The sequence below is a fragment of the Salmo trutta genome, chromosome 32 (assembly GCF_901001165.1).
Source record: "Salmo trutta chromosome 32, fSalTru1.1, whole genome shotgun sequence".
NCBI lineage: Eukaryota > Metazoa > Chordata > Actinopteri > Salmoniformes > Salmonidae > Salmo > Salmo trutta.
Window position 1 is genome coordinate 5932233 of NC_042988.1, and position 25894 is coordinate 5958126.

Genomic DNA, 25894 nt, shown 5'->3' on the forward strand with positions numbered 1-25894 from the left:
ACAATGTTTCCAGGTCTATCAACTAGGGTTTTCCCTCCCTACGTACAGTCTTGTTCCGCTAGGCATCTTGTCCAACCGCATTCCTACTATATGTCGCAACACTCTTAGCGTCATCTCGACCCTGGTTTTAATCGTTTCTCGGATTTCGTTTAAACGTTTGATTTATAAACCACTTGAAAATAACACCTTTGGGACACAAGGCCTATCAAGGTTACATTTTCGCGGGCCATCACACTGGGAGCAGAATAACTGGTTTATAGAGCACACATGAAGCAAAGTAGGCCTAGCCTAGGTCTAATCCGGATGTCTTATTCCCATTTGGCAGGCAATGCTTTTTTTAAAATGATTTAGAAATCCTTGATTTTAGGCTTTCATTTTTAATAACTTGCTGGTAACAGAATGCATGGGGATCCTATAGTTAGTTATTTTTAATTATTGGTTAAAGTTTGTTCACTGAGTTATGGCACATGTAAAAAGGAACTCTGCAATTGTTGCACAGAATAAGAAGGGGATGGCAATTTGTCACTCAACAACCCTATAATCACAGACAGATCAACTTTGATAAGGTTTCAGTGGTGCAACATCTAGCCAAATAGAGAAATCTCTAATTTGACCATGTGGAGGAATAGAGACCACAATTATCGTTACTCTTTTTTTAAACAAAATATTTTATTATTTGGTATGAGGTTACAAAAACGCTGTTGTGTCAGACAATGTAATCTCTTAGACTACCACGAGTGAATCTCAACTGAATCTTAATAGCTCACATGGCTCCTCAACCACAAAAGTGTGAGGCGTCTACTGCGGTCTCTGTGGTCGCTCCCGCCTGCGACCCTCGTATAACTCTGTGTGAAGGCGACAAGGCATTAGTCTGGAAACAGACCAGAGGTGGCAAGTGGGGGAAAGGAGTACTCCACTGCTATGAACAGCTCTACTGTAACTCAATGGCCATGGACCGACAGGGGAGGTGGATAGGGGTGAATCCTAACATCTACTTAAGTTGAATTTTCACTTGTAGTGATGCATTGATGCTGCAATAGTCTATGTGCTGGGGGACTAGGGTCAGTCTGTTATATCTGGTGTAATTATCCTGTCTTATCTGGTATCCTGTGTGAATTTAAGTATGCTCTCTCTAAAACTCTCTCTCTCGCTAGTTCTCCCCTCCCGGAGGACCTGAGGCCTAGGATCATGCCTCAAGACTACCTGGCCTGATGACTCCTGGATGTCCCCAGTCCACCTGGTCATGCTGCTGCATAGCCAGCGGCTATGGAACCCTGACCTGTTCACCGGACGTGCTACCTTGTCCCAGACCTACTGTTTTCGACTCTTTCTCTCCCTCTCTCTCTCCCGCACCTGCTGTCTCGACCTCTCAATGCTCGGCTATGAAAAGCCAACTGACATTTACTCCTGAGGCACTGACCTGTTGCACCCTCTGCAACCACTATGATTATTATTTGACACTGTTGGTTATCTATGAACGTTTGAACATCTTGAAGAACAATCTGGCCTTAAAGGCCATGTACTCTTATAATCTCCACCCGGCACAGTCAGAAGAGGACTGGCCACCCCTCAGAGCCTGGTTCCTCTCTAGATTTCTTTCTAGGTTCCTGCCTTTCTGGGGAGTTTTTCCTAGCCACCGTGCTTCTACATCTGCATTGCTTGCTGTTTGGGGTTTTAGGCTGGGTTTCTGTATAGCACTTTCTGACATCTGCTGATGTAAAAAGGGCTTTATAAATACATTTGATTGATTAAATTAAGAGATTAGGAAGATTTGACTTAAGTGGAAATTAGGATTCTACCCATAGTTATTAACTTGAGATGTTGGTTTCTAAAAAGATGTACTCCACTGCTATAAAGAGCACTACTGTAACTCAATGGTTAGGGTCTGACAGGGAGGGCGGGTAGCCAAGTCATTCACTTTGGGAGCTGTTGCTTTTTTAATTACTACTGTTTTGGTATTAATCTCATATGTCATAGGATAGGACTTTGAGCTCCCTGGTGAGGTTTTCGTAAAACTATGGGACTCGTTTGCGAAGCGGCACACACAACTTTCAAGCATAAATCTCTAAATGATGCAAAAGATGTTAGGTCTACCTATAGTTTGAAAATGAACAAATGAAAAAGGTAATCTTAAAGCCATATCCAAAAGCATGCAGATGCTTGTCTTTTCCAGTCCTTTCAGAAAGACTGCTACAGTACACTGTTATAGTACATGCACACATGTTAATTAATTAACAATTAATAAATGATTTATTAATTCTAGGGGTCACAAGGTCTACTCGGGTCAGTTGTGAGATTTGGCATGATGAACTAGGCTATAAGGCACTTGAGGCATGGTAGTGACCAATCAGAAACAAAGTTCCAGTTCACAGGCCAATCACTTCACTGAAATGTAATAGACAGTCCAACCAGATCACTGTTGACATACAGATCCCACCCTGTATTTAAGTCTAGTAAATGCAGCAAAAAAAGGTGAGTCCAACATATTTCTGAAATTAAAAAGTTAATGGAAGAAAAAATGTTATAAAAGAAAGCAACCGATCCCTTTTTTAACTTGTCCTCTTTGGTTAAAAAAATGAAACAAAAACAGGCGCCCATAGAAAGGGGGCTAAAACGAAGAAAAAAAAACCCATGGTGGTTCTTAATCTTCAGCATTTCTCTCCATCTATCCTCCATCGCCAATCCCATCCCCTTCCTCTCCACCCATTCCCCTCTCATAGTTCGTCCCGTGTGGCTGTGCTGTCCAGAGGTGACTGGAGTACGTCAGAGTTCTGGGCCTCGCTGCTGATCTCCGCCTGCTCCTGTGTCTTCCCCGAGCGGGCCCGGTCCCAGTCCGTACGCACCTTCTCGTTGTCCCACACCACGGAGGTCTCGGTGTCGCTGATGTAGCCCGCGTCTCCTGTGTAGTGAGTGGGGAACACTAGCAGAGGCTCGGCTGAGAAGGCCTTCAGGTTTCGCTCCTCAAACTGCTCCATGTAGTCCGAGCTGGAGAGAGAGGTAAGAGAGAGACGAGATAAAGATGTCAAGAGAAACATTGAAAAGAGAAATAGGTGAAAAGGGGTGAATCTCAAGTCTTTTCTCAAGTGTCTTCTCTCCTCGCTGCCTCCTCAAACCGTGAAGGGGGGGTGAGGGGAGCTTCGGAAGAGAATATCTTTCTCCTCTGATGCTCCCTTCGTTTGCTGCACTTTGAAAAGGAGGCGAGAAGACAGGACTCAAGGAATACAGGGAAATACTTTTGAGATTTACCCGAGGCGACAGAAAGACAAAGAGAGAAAGCGTGCGACAGAGAGGGGTAAACTTACACAGGGTGCTTATTGAACATGACCGGGAGGAACTCATCTACGGGTAATATCCTCTTCAACGGCTCTGCCCTCAGCAGCTTCTGGGCTCCTTGTAATGACATCATATAGCCCAGCGTCCAATAGGAGTAGTCGGCCTCCACCAGGTTGTGTATATTGGGCACGGACTTCTCAGGGCGGTCCACCTGCATCCTCTTCCTGCCGATATAACTGGGAGGAAGAACAGTTGGGGAAAGAGGAAGTTGAAGAAGTTGAAGCTTACACCACATGGGAAGGGTAGACAGTAAGTGCTGAGTCAGCAAGCTAGAACAGGGGTTCTTAACTCTTTTAAAAGGACTTCTAACATTACAATTAACACTTAAGAACTAACCAAATACTGTATCATGTGTCTGAGGGATCGGCCAGCGACATCCCAGGGACCAATGCCGGTCCCCGGACCAGAGGTTGAGAATCACTGACCTATAATAGAGGATATCCAGTGTGTATAGTGGATGATGTACAGTCTATGGAACACTTACATCAGGTGCCAGTCTTACCCCTGGCTCTCCACTTCAGTCATCAGAACACAACAGTAATTGAATGTATCTCTATGAGTGGAACAGTGAATGGAACACTCACATCAGGTCCCAGTCTAGACCCTGGCTCTCCACTTCACTCATCAGGTTCATCAGGCGTCGCTTGAAGAAGACCTCGAAACGCAGATCGTCCTCGATCACCAGGGAACTCTTTAGACCCCGCTCTGCGATCTGAGAGATAGCCAGAGAGAAAACAGTCACCGTCACATTCAGAGGACGCAAAGAAATGTATGTACACTCTATCTATACCTGAGAGTGGCAGTCAGAGGTGTGTTCCAAGGGTTGGGCTCAATTCAGAATTTTGGAATTGACTCCATATTCAACTCATGAGTTAAATATTTTTTTTATTTTTTTTATATGAAATCCAAAACATACAATATACTTGCAGTGAAGCCACTCAACAACTACACCACACCAGTCATCCAGCAGACTCCCAATCAGAGCGACACACATAAGTATCCAGGGTCAATGCCCTGCTCAAGGGAATGTCGACAGATCTCCCACAAGGCCAAAAACGGGGACCCGAACCCTCCAAGATCCCCCCCCACAGTTCCCCAATAGCTGCCCCTCAACCATCCGGCCATTAAAATAACATCAAATTGATCAGAAATACAGTGTAGACATTGTTAATGACTATTGTAGCTAGAAACAGCAGATTTTTTATGGAATATCTGCATAGGCGCACAGAGGCCCATTATCAGCAACCATCACTCTTGTGTTCCAATGGCACGTTGTGTAAGCTAATCCAAGTTTATAATTTTAAAAGGCGAATTGATCATTAGAAAACCCTTTTGCAATTATGTTAGCACAGCTGAAAGCTGTTGTACTGATTAAAGAATAAATAAAACTGTCCTTCTTTAGACTAATTGAGTATCTGGAGCATCAGCATTTTGGGGTTTGATTACAGGCTCAAAATGGCCAGAAACAAAGAACTTTCTTCTGAAACTCGTCAGTCTATTCTAGTTCTCAGAAATAAAGGCTGTTCCATGCGAGAAATTGCCAAGAAACTGAAGATCTGGCACTACTCCCTTCACAGAACAGTGCAAACTGGCTCTAACCAGAATAGAAATAGGAGTTTGAGGCCCCGGTGCACAACTGAGCAAGAGGACAAGTACATTAGAGTGTCTAGTTTGAGAAACAGACGCCTCACAAGTCCTCAACTGGCAGCTTCATTAAATTGTACCCGCAAAACACCAGTCTCAACGTCAACAGTGAAGAGGCGACTCCGGGATGCTGGCCTTCTAGGCAGAGTTCCTCTGTCCAGTGTCTGTGTTCTTTTGCCCATCTTAATATTTTCTTTTTTTGGGCCAGTCTGAGATATGGCTTTTTCTTTGTAACTCTGCCTAGAAGGCCAGCATCCCGGAGTCACCTCTTCACTTTTGAACGGTGGTGTATATCTTCAACTATGCTGTGATGTTTAACGTACAATTTCAATCTATCTAATCGAATAGAATCCACAGATTGCGAGTTGAAGATAAATACTTTTACTAAGAGTATTGGTATATTAGTAATTGACTGACCCGGTCTCTCCAGATTCCCTAACAGTACTATTTCTAGGATCAATTTAAAATGTTATGCATTTTCAGCCATTCCTGAACCTGAGACCAGAAACAGCACGAAGTCTTGAATCTTGCGTCGTTTTATATATATCAACTCATACACCCTGTACCATGGAATTGGTACATCAGAAATCTCTTCGTAACTATTTAGCAATCTGTATGGCACAGTTGTCAACATCCTGGTCCTCAAATGAAACTGGTATAATTTCCTATTTATGCTATTTTTATTCCTCCGCCAGTTTTGATCCTTTATATTATACAGACCAGTTCCCTTCCTCCTCCCGCTGCCACCTGCCTCCTCCATTTTTGGGGTAATGCTGTAACCAATTGGTTGTACTCTTGAATTGAGCAGACCTTCCCATACAATTCTGATAACTCCATGAAAGACATAACTCTACCATTCCAATTTACAATATAATTTAAGAACAAAATACAATTTTCAAACATCTTTCCCATGAATACAGGTATTTTGTCAACCAGCACATTTGAGTTCAGCCATAATATTTGTTCCATCTTTTCAGGGGGGTGACATTGAAATTGTTGCCAGCTCTGCAATGCTTGTTTGAAAAAGAGATACTTTCAAAAAAGTATCATTTTCAATTCGTCGAAAATGAGACATGGCAATCTGCACAAAGGCAAGAAGGCCATTTTTAAACAATGGATGAGCTTTTCTTAGTAACCTACTTTAAAACCATTTAGGGTTCAAGTAAAACTTTTGAATTAGTGAAGCTTTTAGAGAGGTTTAGTGCTTTTATATTTAATCATCTCAACCCACCCAAATCATATTCATTATATAGATAGGCACGCTTTATTTTGTCTGGTTCAGCATCCCAGTTAAAGCAAAATATATTTTGCTCATATGATTTGAAAAACGAATCATCAGGAGTAGGCAGCGCCATAAGTGAGTAAACTGAGATATGACTAAGGAGTTAACCAGGGCAATTTTTCTATAAATAGACAGGTATTTACCTCTCCATGGTTTCAGGATCTTGTCTATTTTTACAAGTTTTCTATTGAAATTCCTTGTGGAGAGCTTATTTATATATTTTGTGATATGAATACCAAGTACCTGTACTTCACCGTCAGCCCATTTTACAGGTACACTGCAGGGTAATGTAAAAGTTGTATTTTTTAAAGACCCAATATGTAACATTATACACTTAGGTTTTAGTTCAGAGAGTCCAGAAAAGTTATCTAGATCTTCAATGAGACATTGCAGGGATTTAGCTTGCGGACTTAATATAAAACGAGTCATCGGCATACATAGACACATTTGTTTTAAGCCTTGGATTTCTAATCCTCTAATGTTGTTATTGGATTGGATTTTAATAGCTATCATTTCGATTACCATAACAAATAGATATGGTGACAGCGGACACCCTTGTTTAACTCCTCTTGACAATTCAAAACTCTGAGAAGTACTATTACTATTTTACACCTGGGGTTGCTATACATTACTTTTATCCATTTTATAAGAGTCACCAAAATTGAAAAAAATCGAGGCATTTATAAATAAAATCCAGTCTTACTTTATCAAATGCCTTTTCAAACTTTGCTATAAATACCAGGCCTGGCTTCTTGGATGTTTCATGATGTTCTATTATTTCTAGTAGTTGTCGTATATTATCTCCAATGTATTGCCCATGTAAAAAACCTGTCTGATCAGGATGAACAATACCTGGTAAAACCAGGTATTGTTCAAAGTGCTAAAGTGCTATGCATTTCGCTAGTATTTTTGCATCACGACATTGAAGTGTAAGGGGCCTCCAGTTTTTTTTAGATAGACTGGTGATGATAGTTTGTAGAGTGATTTCCTTTACGGTCCATTGAGGTACTTAACACTGTGTTATAGTCTCCCACTATAATGATTTGATCATTTGTTGATGTAAGTTCAATAAATTGATATATATTTTTTCAAAGAAGTATGGATCATCCTTATTCGGACCATATAGATTAATGAGCCAAATCTGTTTTTCATCCACTTTCATATTCAAAAAGATCCACCAGCCTTGCGAATCACTCCTGACTATTTGCACATTCAGATATACATTTTTGTTAATTAATATCATCACACCTTTTGAGTTCCTTTGTCCATGACAGAAAACTATTTCACCACCCCATTCATTTTCCAAGCAACTTCATCTAAGGATGTAGAGTGAGTTTCCTGTAAACAGTATATGTTATATTCCTTTTCTTTCAGCCATGTAAAGACTGATCTTTTTTATAATCTGCTAAACCGTTACAATTATAACTGGCTATATTTATTTCTCCCCTTACCATAACTAGATACTATTCTCAGTGTAAATTGACCATAATTAGTGATTGTAAAGTTACTGCTATCAGAGGTATTATGACGGTCAAAATTAGAGCTTTTAAATGTCTGATATTTAGGATTCAAGAAACGGGTTCTAGCAATATTTGTTTTATTCTGTTGCCTGTTTGCCTGTGAGCCAATGCCACAGATATTAACATTTTTTTGATACGATATTATGTGTGTAGTAAATCTGAGTAGGTTGATGTGTATGATATTGGATGTGATTTAGTGAGTGTGTACGATGTCTGTATAAGAGTAAGACTATAATAAATAAATAATAAATAATAACCCTGCCAATTTGCATGGTTGAGTGTCTATGTGTGTAACATGTAGTGTGTATAGCCTTAATATTCATGATGATAATTGTAATCCATATCGTATCACCATCATAGTTGCATCATAATTACCTTTAACATCATTGAAAAACACATCCCAGCATGAGTTGAACAGAATGTTGAATTTGAGTGAAGTATAATTTAATTCAAAGAAATCATAGAACATGAGAGTTTCATTGAATCTGACAGGTCACACTTCCAGATACCAAAGACTATATGACTAGAATAGCCAATGATATTTCCACCAACCATTTCATTTCTTTGGCTTCTTTTTGAAGGCCTCAGGGTCAACTTGAGGGTTAAACTAATACATTCTGGGAAATATTGTATTTTCCCTAAATTGAACAAAGTTTCAGTTAATGAAATATAAGTTATTCGCATACAGGTCAATGTTCTTTTTCAATGTTATTTGGATACAGGTTTTGTTTTCCTTGGCCATTCATTTTAAGCATTTATTTTGCATGGATATCACAACATGTTTTATGTGCAAGATGTACTGTAGAATAGAAGAGGATTTTGAATTTCATTGAATTAAACTCTATTTCCTTTCATTCAAATTTGAATTGCAAATCTGTATCTGGTTTACTACTTCAATTCAAATTCAATTCAAGTAAATTTCAATTCAAGAATTTGAGGCATTCTTAATAATATGATAAATTGAGCCCAACCCTAATGTATTCTTTAGGAGAGCACACTGAAGCAAAAGTTTTTTGTTAACAAATAATGAAAATCTGTGTTCTTATTGGACAATTTCAGGTACTACCTCCCCTGTTTCACACCGTTTCTAAAAATGTTCTCCCCACTGAACACTACCCTGGCCTGCAGCTGCTGGGCTCACCTCTTTCCAGATGTTGTAGTGTGAGAGGAAGCAGCCCAGCTCTCCCTTAGTGAGGGGCCTGCCGTGATACGGATCACTGTAGCCTGGTAGCATGTGGATCCCCAGGGCATTGATCTCACTGATGTTCATCGCTCTGAGGGGGAGAGAGGGAGGGGCAGGCGAGAGGGGGGTGAGAGAGAAAGGGACAGAGATAAAGAGAGACACAAATAGAGATGGAGAGAGAAATAACAGGGTCATTTTGAGCGCTTGAAGACTTAGCGACATGACATTATAAACAGTGAGGCAACTTCTGCTGTGTGTGATGATGTCCCATCACTGAGTCTACCTTTAAATGGTACATGAAGTGTTTGACGAGCAGAGAGAGGAGCGCCTTCAAAAAGGGGTCAACTTACTTGCCGTCTACCGCTTGAATGACCTTGCAGGCAATCTCTTGCTCGTACAGAGTCCTCAGCATGCGATCCCGCCGGTCTGTCCGTTTCTTTAGGTTGATCATGAACACCTGCACACATGCAATACATGGGCTTTAGTGTATGGTAGTGAGTCAATACATACAATACCACATGGCACCCACAGAGGGAGACATTTAGAGCTGAAGGGTGCAAAAGAGACATTCTGAATTCTAGTGATAAATGCTAAAAAGACAGCTACCCTTAAACACTCGGAAACAGTTGGATAGGTGTATGAAATGTGGTGACAATTCAACCGAGCCTACCAGAAGACATGGTGAAGCAATTGCCTTATGGCTTAATGCCATTAGATCCTTACACATCTTCAGGAGTGCCTATGTCAGAGGTGTCAAACTCATTCCATGGAGGGCCGAGTGTCTGCTGGTTTTTGACATTTACTTTCGACTGTGTCCAATGAAGAGCTAGACAACCACGCAAGGGGCGTTCTTAACTAATCAGTGACCTTAATTGATCAGTCAAGTACAAGGGAGGAGTGAAAACCTGCAGACACGCAACCTCCATAGAAAGAAACCATATTCTGAGCTGGCTCATATCCCACCTCATCAAAGCCCAGTTTATCTTGTATCTTTATGGGGGCCGGGATGTACTCCGAGGGCAGCACATGAGGGTTCCGCACTAACGTGAGAAAGGAGAAAAATGATAGGAATGATAAACAACATCACATGCCGACCAGTAACATTAGTTAGAGAAGAACGAAAAGCTCCAACTTCCAGCTGTGTTCCGATATCCACACTGGCCTACCACTTAGAATGAGGCAATGTATTGAGCATCCATCCTAAGCGGTAACCCAGTGAGACGTCAAAAAATAGGTCATTTCAACCAGTTTTGCCCGTTCGGATGCCAGTATGGACATAAGAGCCGACTACCTTTTGACCTGTGACAATATGACATAACACTCACCATTGACCTCCAACAAGGAATGTAAGAAGCTCTCCGCTTCGTCTGTCAGGGAGTTGTGAGCTCGCAGTGGCACGGGGAAATACCCATAAGTCTCTCTGTTACATAGGAACATCTGCACATCTGTGGAAGACGGAGGAAGAGTAGTGTAGAGGGAGAAGAGACGTTTGTTATCAACGACAAGGTTACTACAAACAGTTACACGTTGCTCTGCGATGGCTATTCACACTACAAGTCTCACTGTAGATGAGGTTCTTTGTGTCACGCCTCAAAATGGCATCCTTCAAAATATGACACTATGTATTTATGCAAAAGTATAATTAAGATATCTTACACAAAGCATACACTATGTCTATGGATAGAATTAGTAAAAACAGACTCTGGAAACTCACCACTGTCTGTTAAACCCCCAGGAATTAAAAATAAATTAAAAAATTAAAAAACCACGTGCAGAACGTGATTTCTGATCCTTAGATTTGAGAAACAAGTCCCCTGAGGGGCAGGACGGGGGTGGGGCAGGGGTGAAATCTACGTAGTCATAGCCTCAGCCTATTCACAAAGCGCCTCGGGAGGCGGACAGCTGATCTAGAATCAGATCCTCCCTGTCCATATAGTCTTATTCATTACTGTTGTGGAAAACTCAGATCTAAAAGGTAGGCCTATCTGCCCTGTGAACAGAATAACAGTAGTAGGCCTATCTGCCCTGTGAACACAATAACAGCAGTAGGCTTATCTGCCCTGTGAACACAATAACAGCAGTAGGCCTATCTGCCCTGTGAACACAATAACAGCAGTAGGCCTATCTGCCCTGTGAACACAATAACAGTAGTAGGCTTATCTGCCCTGTGAACACAATAACAGCAGTAGGCATACCTGCCCTGTGAACACAATAACAGTAGTAGGCCTATCTGCCCTGTGAACAGAATAACAGCAGTAGGCCTATCTGCCCTGTGAACAGAATAACAGCAGTAGGCATACCTGCCCTGTGAACACAATAACAGTAGTAGACATACCTGCCATGTGAGCGTAGAGGTCAAACACAATGAAGCGTACCAAATCATTATCATGCTGTATTGTATGTGAAAGCTACTAAACAGGATTAAAGAGAAAGAACACGTTAACAGTACCTGCCATGCGAGCGGAGAAAGCGAAGACAATGATGTCGTCGAAGGCCCAGCTGTAGTCTGGGTGAGGGGGGTGGAAGGCCAGCTGGCGTGACGCCTCCTTCCTCAAGTCAATCAGGAAGGTGGAGTGCACCATGGGAACCGCGAAGCATCCTTTACGCACCTGCTTTCTCATAGGGATGTAGGCCGGGGTGCGCTTATAGTAACCCTGGAGGAGGACGAGGGAGAACAGTTCAGAACACGATGAGCACTTCTAAGCGCTTCAATCAAGGTTATTGTGCTCTCACTTTAATGCATGATCGCATGCAAAGTATGTGGGGAGGCCACGACCGCACGCCTGCACACAAGCACACACACCCACCCACACACATAGTAGCGTACCTGGGAGGTCATGCCACACCAGAAGTTGGAGTAGGCTGCACGGGACTCTAACATGGGAGCTACGATGGTCTTCTTCTCCTTGATGAGCTTCCACAGTACATTAGGATTGGTCAATAGGTTATCACAGTCCGCCACCTAGACAGGGGAGAGTGGAAGAGGGTGTGAGTGTGTGTGTGTGTGTGTGTGTGAGAGTGTGATAGAAGGGGGAGAGGGAACAGCGGGACACTTAATCCACTTCACGCTTTAAACATCACTCTGCAATGTCAACCCTCTCTAGTGACACTTTGAACAATGGATGTCATTGTAGCCTAAGTCCAGCCACCAGAATCAGTGTTAGAATGAAGAGGCGGTATTGGCCACAGACCTGGGTTCAAATAGTATTTGTTATCATTCATAAACTTTAGCTGCTCTATTTTAACCCAGCTTTAATTGCACAACATTACTGAAGACAAAAGGCACATTTCAAGAACAAAACTTCCTCATCTGTGCTTTCACTCCGTCCCAAAATTATACCCCTGCGAGTCCTGGACAACGTGTTCATGCTTTGGGGTGCAAGAATAGAACTCAAAGCTGTCATATTTCAGATTCAGCCAGATTTGTTACAGAATGGTACATAGTAACACCAAGCCAGATGAATTGGTTTCCTCTAAACCAGAAGTGAGACAGGAAAACATGACTCCTGCTGTTCTCTTACTGCGTTATTGTTCTTGTAAGGAGAACTCTGCGCCTCCGTAAAATAGGGTGGGTCGTTGTGGAGAAAGACTTGACAGCGTCTCAAATGGCACCCTATTCCCTACATATTGGCCCTGGTCAAAAGCAGTGCACTTTGCGTCCCAAATGGCACCCTATTTCCCTACGCACTATGTAGGGAATAGGGTGCCGTTCGGGACTCACCCTGTTTATCTGTAAAATAGGGTGGGGTCGTCATGTAGACTGGAGAAAGATGTACCATGAAGTAGTCTGCCCACATGTTTCTTGCGGAGTCCAGTGCTGCCTGCCGTAGCTTCATCACGTGTGCATAGCGGAGGTTGGTCCACTGCTTCGGACTGTCTGCATCCTGGTACTCTCTGAGTGACAAACATAAACAAACAGGACATTCAGTACATCCTCTCTGGGAACAATTTACAGCAAGGTGCCTGTCCGTAACACTTTACATTAAGGTTCCTTTCTGTAACATTTTACATTCAGGCGCCTCTCCGTAACACTTTACATTAAGGTTCCTTTCTGTAACATTTTACATCCAGGCACCTCTCCGTAACACTTTACATTATTAAGGTGCCTTTCTGTAACATTTTACATTCAGGCACCTCTCCGTAACACTTTACATTAAGGTTCCTTTCTGTAACATTTTACATCCAGGCACCTCTCCGTAACACTTTACATTATTAAGGTGCCTTTCTGTAACATTTTACATCCAGGCACCTCTCCGTAACACTTTACATTAAAGGGGCAATCAGCAGTTGCTACATACATTTTAGGGACTTATAAATGAATTAATGATATGTAGGATTCCCCATCGATTCTTGAAGAATATAGGCTAATTTATAAATTCTTCATGAGCTTAGTTCAACTGCTGTACCCCATCAGAAGCCAAAATAAGCTTGTTTTACTCCAATGTTTATAAACAAAGTCAATGTAAACAAACACTATATAGTCTCACGACATGGTTAAAACTATAACGCTGATATAATGGATGGTCAATCCTTCACTGTCTATGAATTTGAGTAGCTATATTCCTCTAGCCCCATCCCTCAGCTTTATACCGAAACAGAGGCAGGGAAGACGCTTTATTATTGTTTCTACTGCCGATTGCCACATTAAGGTGTCTCTCCGTAACACTTTACATTAAGGTGCCTCTCCGTAACTCTTTACATTAAGGGGCCTCTCCGGTGACACTTTACATTAAGGTGCCTTACAAATGACTTACAAATGTAATGTAAAAGTGTTACCTCTCCTGTATAAATAAGACAGATAGATACAGAAACACACACAGTTTATAAAGTGAACATGAGAAGAACTCACGTGGGCTCCTCCTGCGGCCTCCACTCCACATAGTGGTAGAGTTTTTGGACCTTGACGAGCCAGTCACGCAGGATGGCTGTAGTGTTGTCCACATTGTGGTCCGTCGCTACCCTGTACAACGCAGAGACAGAGGCACATTATTCTTTTTTTCCTTTTCTGGTCAACAGCGTAAGGGTAATAAGCAGATAGACACACACACACACACAGACGTGGCATTGGAAGTATAGGAGATGTGGCATTGGAAGTAGACCTGAGTAAAGTAGAGACAGTGAATGTGAACGAGCATATCAGGGCTCAGATGACAGTACTTCAGTGTTCACTTCATCGTGGCCTATTGTCAGGAGCCGTGGGATACTGACTCCAGCATTGGATTCCATACAAGCGTGCGCACTAGCACTCAGCGTGCACAGAGAGCAGCGTGAGAAGCGACGCCGTCATCAAGTCATCCAAAAAAAACATGTCAGACATTGGATGAATATAAAATGTAATATCGTCGCCTGCGGGTGATGAAAAACAATTGGCCTCGGCGACAATTATTTGAATAAGTCAATGGATGTTTTGTGCACAAAGGCGATGACTAAAGTGTCTCATTAAGAATGTTCTAATCTGACTTCTCTATGTGGCAGTGTGTTGAAATCGTCTTTTTGGGCCGGGGCATCAGTTGAACTGAGGTACCGATGCAAAACTGTAGGAGCAGTCAAAACCGTGCTTCTAGATCAGAACCCTGAAGTTAACACAGGTTTAGGAGACTTTATACGTTTTGCATTTTCTCATACCCTTTGTCCAATAAACATGGTGCTAAGATATCTGATAGGAGCTAATAGCAAATGTGGCTAGCTAGCGACATGCACTATTTTCGGCAACGAGCCATCTGACTTGCTGAGTAACGTTAGCTATTTACAGGTTTGCTGATCTGACCAGCTGCAATAGTATCCGTATGTTGACTTGCATAGTTTTTCCTGCCTTCGCTCTGCTTGTTAGATATTATGCGCATTTATGGCTTGGTAGCAAAATGTCATCGCAATAAAAAGCACCAAGTGATACACTACATCAAATCAAATTTTGGTCACATACACGTGTTTAGCAGATGTTATTGCGGGTTAGCAAAATGCTTGTGCTTTTAGCTCCGACAGTGCAATATATCTAATAAGTAATATCTAAGTTTCACAACAAATGCTCAAAAACATGTAAATCTAAGTAAGGAATGGATTAAATATATATATATATATATATGTCAGAGCGGCATTGGACTAAGATACTGTAGAATAGTATAGAGTACAGTTTATACATATGAGATGAGTAATGCAAGATACGGAGACATTATTAAAGTGGCTAGTGTTTCATTTCCTTAAAGTGGCCAGTGATTCCTAATCTATGTCTATAGGCAGCCACATCAGGCAGCCACCTGATGTGCTAGTGACGGCTGTTTAGCAGTCTGATGGCCTTGAGATAGAAGCTGTTATTTATTTAGCCTCCTGAGGTTCGAGGCGCTGTTGCGCCTTCTTCACCACACTGTCTGTGTGGGTGGACCGTTTCAGTTTGTCAGTGATGTATACGCCAAGGAACTTGAAGCTTTCCACCCTCTCCACTGCTGTCCTATCGATGTGGATAGGGGGGTGCTCCCTCTGCTGTTTCCTGAAGTCCACGATAATCTCCTTAGTTTTGTTGACGTTGAGTGAGAGGTTATTTTCCTGACACCACACTCCCAGAGCCCTCACCTCCTCCCTGTAGGCTGTCTCATCATTGTTGGTAATCAAGCCTACTACTGTTGTGTCATCTGCAAACTTGATGATTGAGTTGGAGGCGTGCTTGGCCACACAGTCATGGGTGAACTGGGAGTACAGGAGGGGGCTGAGCACGCACCCTTGTGGGGCCCCAGTGTTGAGGATCAGCGAAGAGGGGGTTGTTTCCTACCTTCACCACCTGGGGGCGAACCGTTGACTAGTCTCTCAAAGCACTTCATGATGACAGAGGTAAGTGCTACGGGGCGATAGTCATTTAGTTCAATAACCTTTGCTTTCTTAGGTACAGGGACAAAAAGTATGTGGACCAAGTACATGACCAAAAGTATGTGGACAGGCTTAAGGCTTGTGTGCAGCTGCTCAGCCATGGAACCCATTTCATGAAGCTCCCATACAAAAAGTTATTGTGCTGACGTTGCTTCCAGAGGCAGTTTGGAACTCGGTAGTGAGTTTCGGTAGTGAGCTTGTGTGGCTTGTGTGTTGCTCCTAGACGTTTCCACTTCACAATAACAGCACTTACAGTTGACCAGGGCAGCTCTAGCAGGGCAGAAATTTGACGAACTGACTAGTTGGAAAGGTGCCATCCTATGACGGTTCCACGTTGAAAGTCAGTGAGCTCCTCAGTACGGGCCATTCTACTGCCAATGTTTGTCTACTGAGATTGCATGGCTATGTGATCGGGTGTAGCTGAAATAGCTGAATACACTAATTTGATATGGTGTTCCCATACTTTTGGCCATGTAGTGTATGAGCGATGGAGAGAGATATGATGAGATGTGAAAGGGAGCGGAGTTACAGCCTCGCTCTATCGAATCGTAGCAGTAGGATCAAGTTACAACCCGCCCATTTCTTAACACATAGCTGAAATAGCCAATTGAGTTGTTTGGAATTTCGTCTTGGCAGCTGAGTTGTTTAGAGATGCTCCTGACAGCTGAAAAAAAATACTTATTCCCGATCATGGAAAATGATGACCACAAATCATGACTTAACGTTAGACCCATTTGCATTGATGTTATTTTATATTCTCAAACTAAGAGCAGTGCCTATAATGACGTCCTTCCATACAGGCGTGACATGCTGGAGTGATGCTCCTATGCAAACGTTGATCAGTAGCAGGGATGGACAAAAATTACTAAATACTATTACAACATACAAAATACCATAAAGATCAATGTATCAAAATAAACAAAAATGTTTTATTTATTTTGTAATGTATTTAATTAAAATACATGTTTTTTCTATTTTAAAATACAAAAATGAATTTGCAAGTAGCTGGCCCGAACAGCAACAACATTCTGAGGAACAGTTACAAAAATGTTTCTTGCTATGACTATAATATGTTGTTGTTTATCTACCTTAGTTGGGCAAGTCACTCTGGATAAGAGTGTCTGCTAAATGACCAAAATGTATATGTCAACAGAACATGCCAAAATGAACTGCAAAGCACACTAGGTTTATTATTGGCCTTGTTTCAGGGTGGAGCTCATTCGAATAATACTCAGCATGCTTTGCAATTGTTCATTTTTACATTGACATTTTAGTCATTTAGAAGACGCTCTAATCCAGAGCGAATTACAAATAGTGTCTTCATCTTAAGATACAATGCATTTGGAAAGTATTCAGACCCCTTAACTTTTTCCACATTTTGTTACGTCTTATTCTAAAATGTTTGAAATGTTTATTCTGCTGGCCTTCCTATCAAATTCTTCCAGATCAGTGCCTAGGGGTTAGGGGCTAGGGGCCGTTTCTGGATGGGGCCCAAGGGAGGAGCTACTCCCCATTTTGCTTAGCCTTAACCTATCCAAATCATGCAGATTAGTGCCTAGGGGTTGTTTCTAGGCAGGCAACAGAGTCAGAGTGCTGGTCTGGCCTAAACCTCTAAGCACAACTGTGCCACTGACAGCACAGCGTGTAATTCTCCAGTCCTGACGGCAGGCAGCCAAAGCAGGTTCTACCTTCTCAGTGTGGAGTGCTGGAGTGCTGATGTCACACTGGTCTGTGAGAACACGGCAGCTCCTCGCTAAGTTTGTTCTCTCCCGTCTCCTCACTCTAGCCGTCCAAGACGTACCTACATACTCATCAAATCGATTTCACATCCAGGACTCTCCAAGCCTTGTGCACAGTCGAAATCCGCTCCTCCTGAGCTCTTCAGAAAACGTACGCAAGGGGTAGCCTACACTGTCATTCTGCCCAAGCCATTGATTGTGTAGGTCCAGATAGGCCTATGTTTCAACTCCAATAATGACATTTTACATTCATTTTGGGTCTGAGGCATATAGCTGGATCTATACATAAATGGTCTGGAGCTGGGACCTGGACTTACATCAACGTTTTGTCAGCTCATGTTGAGATAACAGTAAGATATCCTTAAGCTTATTATGGAAATCCAAGCGCAAAACTGTTTGTTACTGTAAGGCCGTGTTTATAACAGAGCTCTATGTTTATGACAGTACATGAACCATGTTTTTAACATAGGAAACTGTTTGGAAAAAGCACAGATGTGATTTAATGGGCTTACAAACACATCTAAACAAAATGCTTCGTTTTGGTATAACACTGAATAAATGTATATTTTTTTTTACACAAACAGTAACACATTTACTGTCAATTGGAGTATAGCCTAAGCCCACACATCCACCAGTTAGGCTAGTATATTCAAGGGCTAGAGTGTAGCCGTAACATTATGGTATATTGTGACCTCACTACACTGTGGCCCATTCATGGAGGTAGGCCTAAAGTAGGTGAGTGAAGATCATTTTAGAGCATTCCAATCCTCTCCAGCACAGCCAAGCAAACAGCTCGGGCCTCAGAGACTCATACCCTGTTTGAGCATGTTGTTTGGGTGTAAATGGTGAACCCCATCCCCCCCTCCTCCTTCCCCAGAAACACAGCTGTTTCAAATGATCAACTCATCAGCAAGCTTCAACTGGTATTTATGTATTCATTTGTGATGCGATCCTTGATATGATCCTGCTGTTGTCACATGCTACACATGCACACGTGTACACATTCGTCCATCTATCCAATGTCATCATGATTTGTTATAAGAGATATTATACTTTAATAATCCACAGTGACTTGGTGATGCAAAAGTCTAATAAATGACATTACCTTCCATATTCCTACTGGAGATTCCTTCAAAACGATTGCCTACAGTTACCGTGTAGGGCATTGCATGGTTGGTTGACCAGGGCCATCTGGAACTGCCTGGTGGGGGAATTTAGGCGTGTGTAAAGGCTACCTGTGTCCTGCATAACGCCATGAGGATGGACACGAGGATCGGGAGGGGACCTGCAGCTCTCTGCCGTGTGCCAGAGGAGAGGTCTGCTGCTCTGCAGGATGTTGCCAGGATGGGGGCCAACAATGCAGCACGGGAGGCAATCCATGTGCGGGAGATCTTCACCTCCTACTTCTTCAAAGAGGGTGCTGTTCCCTGGCAACACCATAGACTACACTACGCACAACCAAAGGCTCTTTTAACAGCTATTCATATTGAAATAAGAGTATTCTTCCATTTACTTAGCTAGGTTAGCTGCAGTTATTCAATTCCCAGTTTCTCTCCCCTTGATTTCTACTTCTTACTTGAGGGTGCTGTTCAGGTAAGGGTGGTGTCTGTATGGGGAAAAAGTATATTTTAAGAGTCACCCATATTGAACAAATGTAGAACAATTAGACACCCCATAACCCACAACTACACACCGTGTATAAACCTGATTGATGGATTGTGTTGTGCAAGTAAGCAGGCTCAGGTGTATAACTGTGGCTCCTTCCACCTTCAAAGATTAGGAAAGAGGACCAACCATGGAGAAGAGTAAGACACTTCATTATTTCTATTTACAGTGCATTCGGAAAGTATTCAGACCCCTTGACTGTCATGTCCTGACCATAGAAAACTTTTATTTTCTATGGTAGAGTAGGTCAGGGCGTGACTGGGGGGTTAATCCAGTTTATATTTTCTATGTGGGGTTCTCGTTTAGTTTTTCTATGTTTGGGTGATTTGTATGATTCCCAATTAGAGGCAGCTAGTAATCGTTGTCTCTAATTGGGGATCATACTTAAGTAGCATGTTTTCCACCTGTGGGTTATGGGATATTCTGTTTATGTGTAGTTTCATTGTCGTCACGTTTCGTTTATTTTTTATTGGTTTTTGTATTTTGCTTGGTTTCACTTTATATTAAAAGATGTGGAACGCTACTCACGCTGCGCCTTGGTCCGATTATTCCAACGAACATGACAACTGTTTCCACTTTGTTACGTTACAGCCATATTCTAAAATATATTAACTTATTTCCCCCCCCCTCAATCTACACACAATACCCCATAATGACAAAGCAAAAACAGGGTTTTAGAAATGTTTGCAAATGTATAAAATAGAAAAACATAACTATCACATTTACATAAGTATTTAGACCCTTTACTCAGTACTTTGTTGAAGCACCTTTGACAGAGATTACAGCGTTTCTCCCATTCTTCTCTGCAGATCCTCTCAAGCTCTGTCAGGTTGGATTGGGAGCGTCGCTGCACAGCTATTTTCAGGTCTCTCCAGAGATGTTCGATAGGGCTCAAGTCCGGGCTCTGGCTAGGCCACTCAAGGACATTGAGACTTGTCCCGAAACCACTCTCGCGTTGTCTTGGCTGTGTGCTTAGAGTCGTTCTCCTCTTGGAAGGTGAAACTTCGCCCCGTCTGAGGTCCTGGGCGCTCTGGAGCAGGTTTTCGTAAAGATCTCGCTGTACTTTTCGCTGTACTTTTCTCTGTTTATCTTTCCATCTATCCTGACTATCCAGTCCATGCCGCTGAAAAACATCCCCACAGCATGATGCATTATGGGAGGGATGGTGCCGGGTTTCCTCCAGTCCTGGCGCTTAGCATTCAGTCCAAAGAGTTCATCAGACCAGAGAATCTTGTTTGTCATGTTTTGTTTGTCACAAAGTGTTAAATCTAAACTAATGTTGTCAGCTACTCTAGTTTGAGAGGATTTCCAGTTGCTCTGGATAGTCCATTGTAATTATGGCAATGTCCCACTCAGTCCAAGCACATTGGCCTGTACACGACTCATTCACTAACAATAAGTCCCAAGAGAATTCTCGTCAATTATTGTGACAGCCGTGTATATCCCCCTCAAGCCGATACTACAACGGCCCTCAAGGAACTTCACTGGACTTCATGCAAACTGAAAACCATATATCCTAAAGGCTGCATTTACTGTAGCTGGGGATTTAAAAAAAGCAAATTTGAGAACAAGGCTACCTAAATTCTATCAGCATATTGATTGTAGCACTCATGCTGGCAATACACTGGATCACTGCTACTATAACTTCCGAGATGCATACAAGGCCCTCCCCCGCCCACCCTTCAGGAAATCTGACCACAACTACATTTTGCTCCTCCCTTCCTATAGACAGAAACTCAAACAGAATGTACCCGTGACAAGGACTACTCAACGCTGGTCTGACCAATCGGAATCCACGCTTCAAGATTGTTTTGATCACGCAGACTGGGACATGTTTCGGGTAGCCTCAGAGAATAATATAGTTTTATACGCTGATTCGTTGAGGGAGTTTATAAGGAAGTGCATAGGAGATGTTGTACCCACTGTGACTATTAAAACCTACCCTAACCAGAAACCGTGGATAGATGGAGGTATTCACTCAAAACTGAAAGCAGGAACCACCTCATTTAACCATGGAAAGTTTACTGGGAATATGGCCGAATACAAACAGTGTAGTTATTCCCCGTGGCCGATGTAAGACATTTAAACGTGTTAACCCTGCTAAAGGCTGCCGGCCCAGACGGCATCCCTAGCCGCATCCTCAGAGCATGCACAGACCAGCTGGCTTGGGTGTTTACGAACATATTCAATCTCTCCCTATCCCAGTCTGAGTCCCCACCTGCTTCAAGATGGCCACCATTGTTCCTGTACCCAAGAAGTTAAAGGTAACTGAACTAAATTACTAAACGCCCCGTAGCACTCACTTCTGTCATCATGAAGTGCTTTGAGAGACTAGTCACAGATCATATCACCTCTACCTTACCTGTCACCCTAGACCCACTTCAATTTGCGTACTGCCCCAATAGATCCACAGACGATACAATCGCCATCACACTACACACTGCCCTAACCCACCTGGACAAGAGGAATACATATGTAAGAATGCTGTTCATTGAATCCAGCTCAGCATTCAACACCATAGTACCCTCTAAGCTCATCATTAAGCTTGGGGCCCTGGGTCTCAACCCCTCCCTGTGCAATTGGGTCCTGGACTTCCTGACGGGCCACCCCCAGGTGGTGAAGGTAGGAAACAACATCTCCACTTCGCTGATCCTCAACACTGGGGCCCCACAAGGGTGCATGCTCAGCCCCCTCCTGTACTCCCTGTTCACCCATGACTGCGTGGCCATGCACGCCTCCAACTCAATCATCAAGTTGGCAGATGACACAACAGTAGTAAACTTGATTATCAACAACAACGAGACAGCCTATTGGGAGGAGGTGAGGGCACTCTGAGTGTGGTGCCAGGAAAACAACCTCTCACTCAACGTCAACAAAACTAAGGAGATGATCGTGGACTTCAGGAAACAGCAGAGGGAGCACCCCCCTATCCACATCGACAGGACAGCAGTGGAGAAGGTGGAAAGTTAAGTTCCTCGGTGTACACATCACAGACAAACTGAAATGGTCCACCCACACAGACAGTGTGGTGAAGAAGGCGCAACAGCGCCTCTTCAACCTCAGGAGGCTGAAGAAATTTGGCTTGTCAACCTAAAACCCTCACAAACATTTACAGATGCACAATTGAAAGCATCCTGTTGGGCTGCATCACCGCCTGGTACGGCTACAGCACCGCCCACAACAGCAGGGCTCTCCAGAGAGTGGTGCAGTCTGCCTAACGCATCACCGGGGGCAAACTACCTGCCCTCCAGGACACCTACAGCACGCGATGTCACAGGAAGGCCAAAAAGATCATCAAGGACAACAACCACCCAAGCCACTGCCTGTTCACCCTGCTACCATCCAGAAGGCGAGGTCAGTACAGATGCATCAAAGCTAGGACCGAGAGACTGAAAAATAGCTTCGATCTCAAGGCCATCAGACTGTTAAACAGTCATCACTAACAGTGAGGCTGCTGCCTACATACAGACTTAAACTCTTTGGACACTTTAATAAATGGATCACTAGTCACTTTAATAATGCTACTTTAATCATGTTTATATATCTTGCATTTCTCATCTCATATGTATATACTGTATTTTATATCATTTATTGCATCTTGCCTATCCCACTTCTTGCTCATCCAGATATATTTATATGTACAGTTGAAGTCGGACATTTACATACACTTAGGTTGGAGTCATTAAAACTTGTTTTACAACCAATCCACAAATTTCTTGTTAACAAACTATAGTTTTGGCAAGTCGGTTAGGACATCTACTTTGTGCATGACACAAGTAATTTTTCCATCAATTGTTTACAGACAGATTATTTCACTTATAATTCACTGTATCACAATTCCAGTGGGTCAGAAGTTTACATACACTAAGTTGACTGTGCCTTTAAACAGCTTGGAAAATTCCAGAAAATTATGTCATGGCTTTAGAAGCTTCTGATAGGCTAACTGACATAATTTGAGTCAATTGGAGGTGTACCTGTGGATGTATTTCAAGGCCTACCTTCAAACTCAGTGCCTCTTTGCTTGACATCATGGGAAAATGTAAAGAAACCAGCCAAGACCTCAGAAACAAAATTTTAGACATCCACAAGTCTGTCTCCTAGAGATGAACGTACTTTGGTGCAAAAAGTGCAAATCAATCCCAGAACAACAGCAAAGGACCTTGTGAAGATGCTGGAGGAAACAGGTACAAAAGTATCTATATCCACAGTAAAACGAGTCCTATATCGGCATAACCTGAAAGGCCGCTCAGCAAGGAAGAAGCCACTGCTCCAAAACCACCATAAAAAAGCCAGACTACGGTTTGCAACTGCACATGGGGACAAAGGTCGTACTTTTTGGAGAAATGTCCTCTGGTCTGATGAAACAAAAATAGAACTGTTTGGCCATAATTACCATCGTTATGTTTGGAGAAAAAAGGGGAGGCTTGCAAGCCGAAGAACACCATCTCAACCGTGAAGCACGGGAGTGGCAGCATCATGTTGTGGGGGTGCATTGCTGCAGGAGGGACTGGTGCACGTCACAAAATAGATGGCATCATGAGGTAGGAAAATGATGTGGATATATTGAAGCAACATCTCAAGACATCAGTGAGGAAGTTATAGCTTGGCCGCACATGGGTCTTCCAAATGGACAATGACCCCAAGCATACTTCCAAAGTTGTGGCAAAATGGCTTAAGGACAACAAAGTCAAGGTATTGGAGTGGCCATCACAAAGCCCTGACCTCAATCCTATAGAACATTTGTGGGCAGAATTGAAAAAGCGTGTGTGAGCAAGGAGGCCTACTAACCTGACTCAGTGACACAAGCTCTGTCAGGAGGAATGGGCCAAAATTCACCCAACTTATTGTAGGAAGCTTGTGGAAGGCTACCTGAAACGTTTGACCCAAGTTAAACAATTTAAAGGCAATGCTACCAAATACTAATTGAGTGTATGTAAACTTCTGACCCACTGGGAATGTGATGAACGAAATAAAAGCTGAAATAAATAATTCTCTCTACTATTATTCTGACATTTCACATTCTTAAAATAATGTGGTGATCCTAACTGACCTAAGACAGGGAATTTTTACTAGGATTAAATGTCAGGAATTGTGAAAAGCTGAGTTTAAATGTGTATGTAAACTTCCAACTTCAATAGTATATATTCTTATTCCATTCCTTTACTTAGATTTTGTGTACAAGGTAGTTGTTGTGGAATTGTTAGATTACTTGTTAGATATTGCTGCACGGTTAGAATTAGAAGCACAAGCACTTCGCTACACTCCCAATAACATCTGCTAAACATGTGTATGTGACCAATAAAATTTGATTTGATTCATCAGTAGTAGCCTAAACATAGTTTTAAAAAATATATATATTTTTTTAAATACCTCAAAACAACATCAATACACTGCTTAGCAATAGGGTAAACAGTAACTTATCTGACCTGGAGGTCAATACCAAGAAAACCTCAAATTGACCTCCATCCCACCACCCACTCATTTAGACTGCTAAAATATAAAGATCCACAGTCCCCTCCCTGCTTTCATCATGGGGGACAGTCAAGAGATTTCCTGTGGCTATATTTCCTGTAGTCATCATCTCAGTTTAATAGCTGAACTAACAGATCAGTATTTAGCCTAGCCCTTAGGGCGACACATTCAGAAATCTTTACAGTGGATAGATTTCAGACAAGAGGGGATATTCTCTCCTTGGCGAAGGTGAGGAGAAATACAGTAGAAGACGGATTGAGAAATACAGTAGAAGACGGATTGACAGGTCTCAGCTAGTTACAGGCAAGGGGGGCTCTATCCTTTCTGTGTTTCCAATGGGTGAATAAATACCACGTAGGCACTGGCTAGTAGTAGTGGCCTCTACTTCAACAGAAATGCCAAACATCTGACCAATTCAATTGAACACTAAGCACCATGCAGTGCACTCTGGTGACGTTGCAGGAAAATGACTACCCCCCTTTCCCCCTAAAAACGTTCACAGACTCACTGCAAGGAAAGTGGCGCCCCCTCGCCCGGATTCATCTTTCTAGAACTTTTGTGATGATAGCTGTAATTCTGATCTTGCATATGTACATTATGGTTGGTGCTAGTAAAGTTGCTTTTGACTTGTCATCTAAACATACATAAAATTGGCCCAGTAACGAGGAATGACACCCTGCCCTTGTAAATTACAGTAACGTTGGCTAACTAATATGCTAGCCACATCAATACCATCATAAAACAGAGACCATACCTCACATTTAAACACACTTACCAAATTGCCACGCGGTCCTTGGGATAATTCAGACGTTCGATATTTCCAAGGAAATAAGGCAGAGAATGTTCAGAGTTGCGGCAGACGAGGGCAATGAGGACCCGCGGGGCAAGAAGTGGAGATTCGGGGCTCCAGCGCTCTTCGGGGAAGTATCCTTGAGCTGGTCCGGAGAACAGTATCGTCAGGGCGGTGGACAGAAGTAAGTTGTACCCGTGCATCGCAAAGCACAGCAAATGGAAAAAAGCAAGTTATAAACTAACAAAGAAACACACTATGCAGAAAGAGAAAATATTTCACTGACTTGAAGCCCTTTCATGAAAATATGTCACCACCGACAAAAACGCAACGCCTCAATTACAAAGCTCCAAACAGTCTCAGCGATATTCAACCAGGGGATTAAAGGAGATGTCCCTCAATGTTTAA

General features: G+C 42.6%; 1 protein-coding gene across 1 annotated transcript; it reads right to left on the reverse strand.

Moving 5' to 3' along the window:
• Positions 1-2223: 2223 nt before the first annotated feature.
• Positions 2224-25857, reverse strand: LOC115170901 (procollagen galactosyltransferase 1). The gene is made up of 12 exons (XM_029727266.1): positions 25472-25857; positions 13812-13922; positions 12739-12856; positions 11790-11924; positions 11412-11616; positions 10288-10407; positions 9926-10002; positions 9313-9419; positions 8921-9053; positions 3918-4045; positions 3303-3509; positions 2224-2985 (listed from the first exon to the last, which is right to left on the reverse strand). The coding sequence occupies exons 1-12, from the start codon at positions 25687-25689 to the stop codon at positions 2715-2717; spliced, it is 1830 nt and encodes a 609-aa protein (XP_029583126.1). The 5' UTR covers positions 25690-25857; the 3' UTR covers positions 2224-2714.
• Positions 25858-25894: the final 37 nt, after the last annotated feature.

What these genes read in the sequence shown, in the direction of transcription:
- LOC115170901 (XM_029727266.1), bottom strand. Translation starts at nt 25,689, where the DNA reads ATGCACGGGTACAACTTACTTCTGTCCACCGCCCTGACGATACTGTTC. An exon ending in GGTGTGGCATGACCTCCCAG is followed by an intron (nt 11,617 to 11,789) that starts GTACGCTACTAT and finishes GTCCTCCTCCAG; the next exon opens with GGTTACTATAAGCGCACCCC. An exon ending in GGTCTAGACTGGGACCTGAT is followed by an intron (nt 3,510 to 3,917) that starts GTGAGTGTTCCA and finishes TCTTCCTCCCAG; the next exon opens with TTATATCGGCAGGAAGAGGA.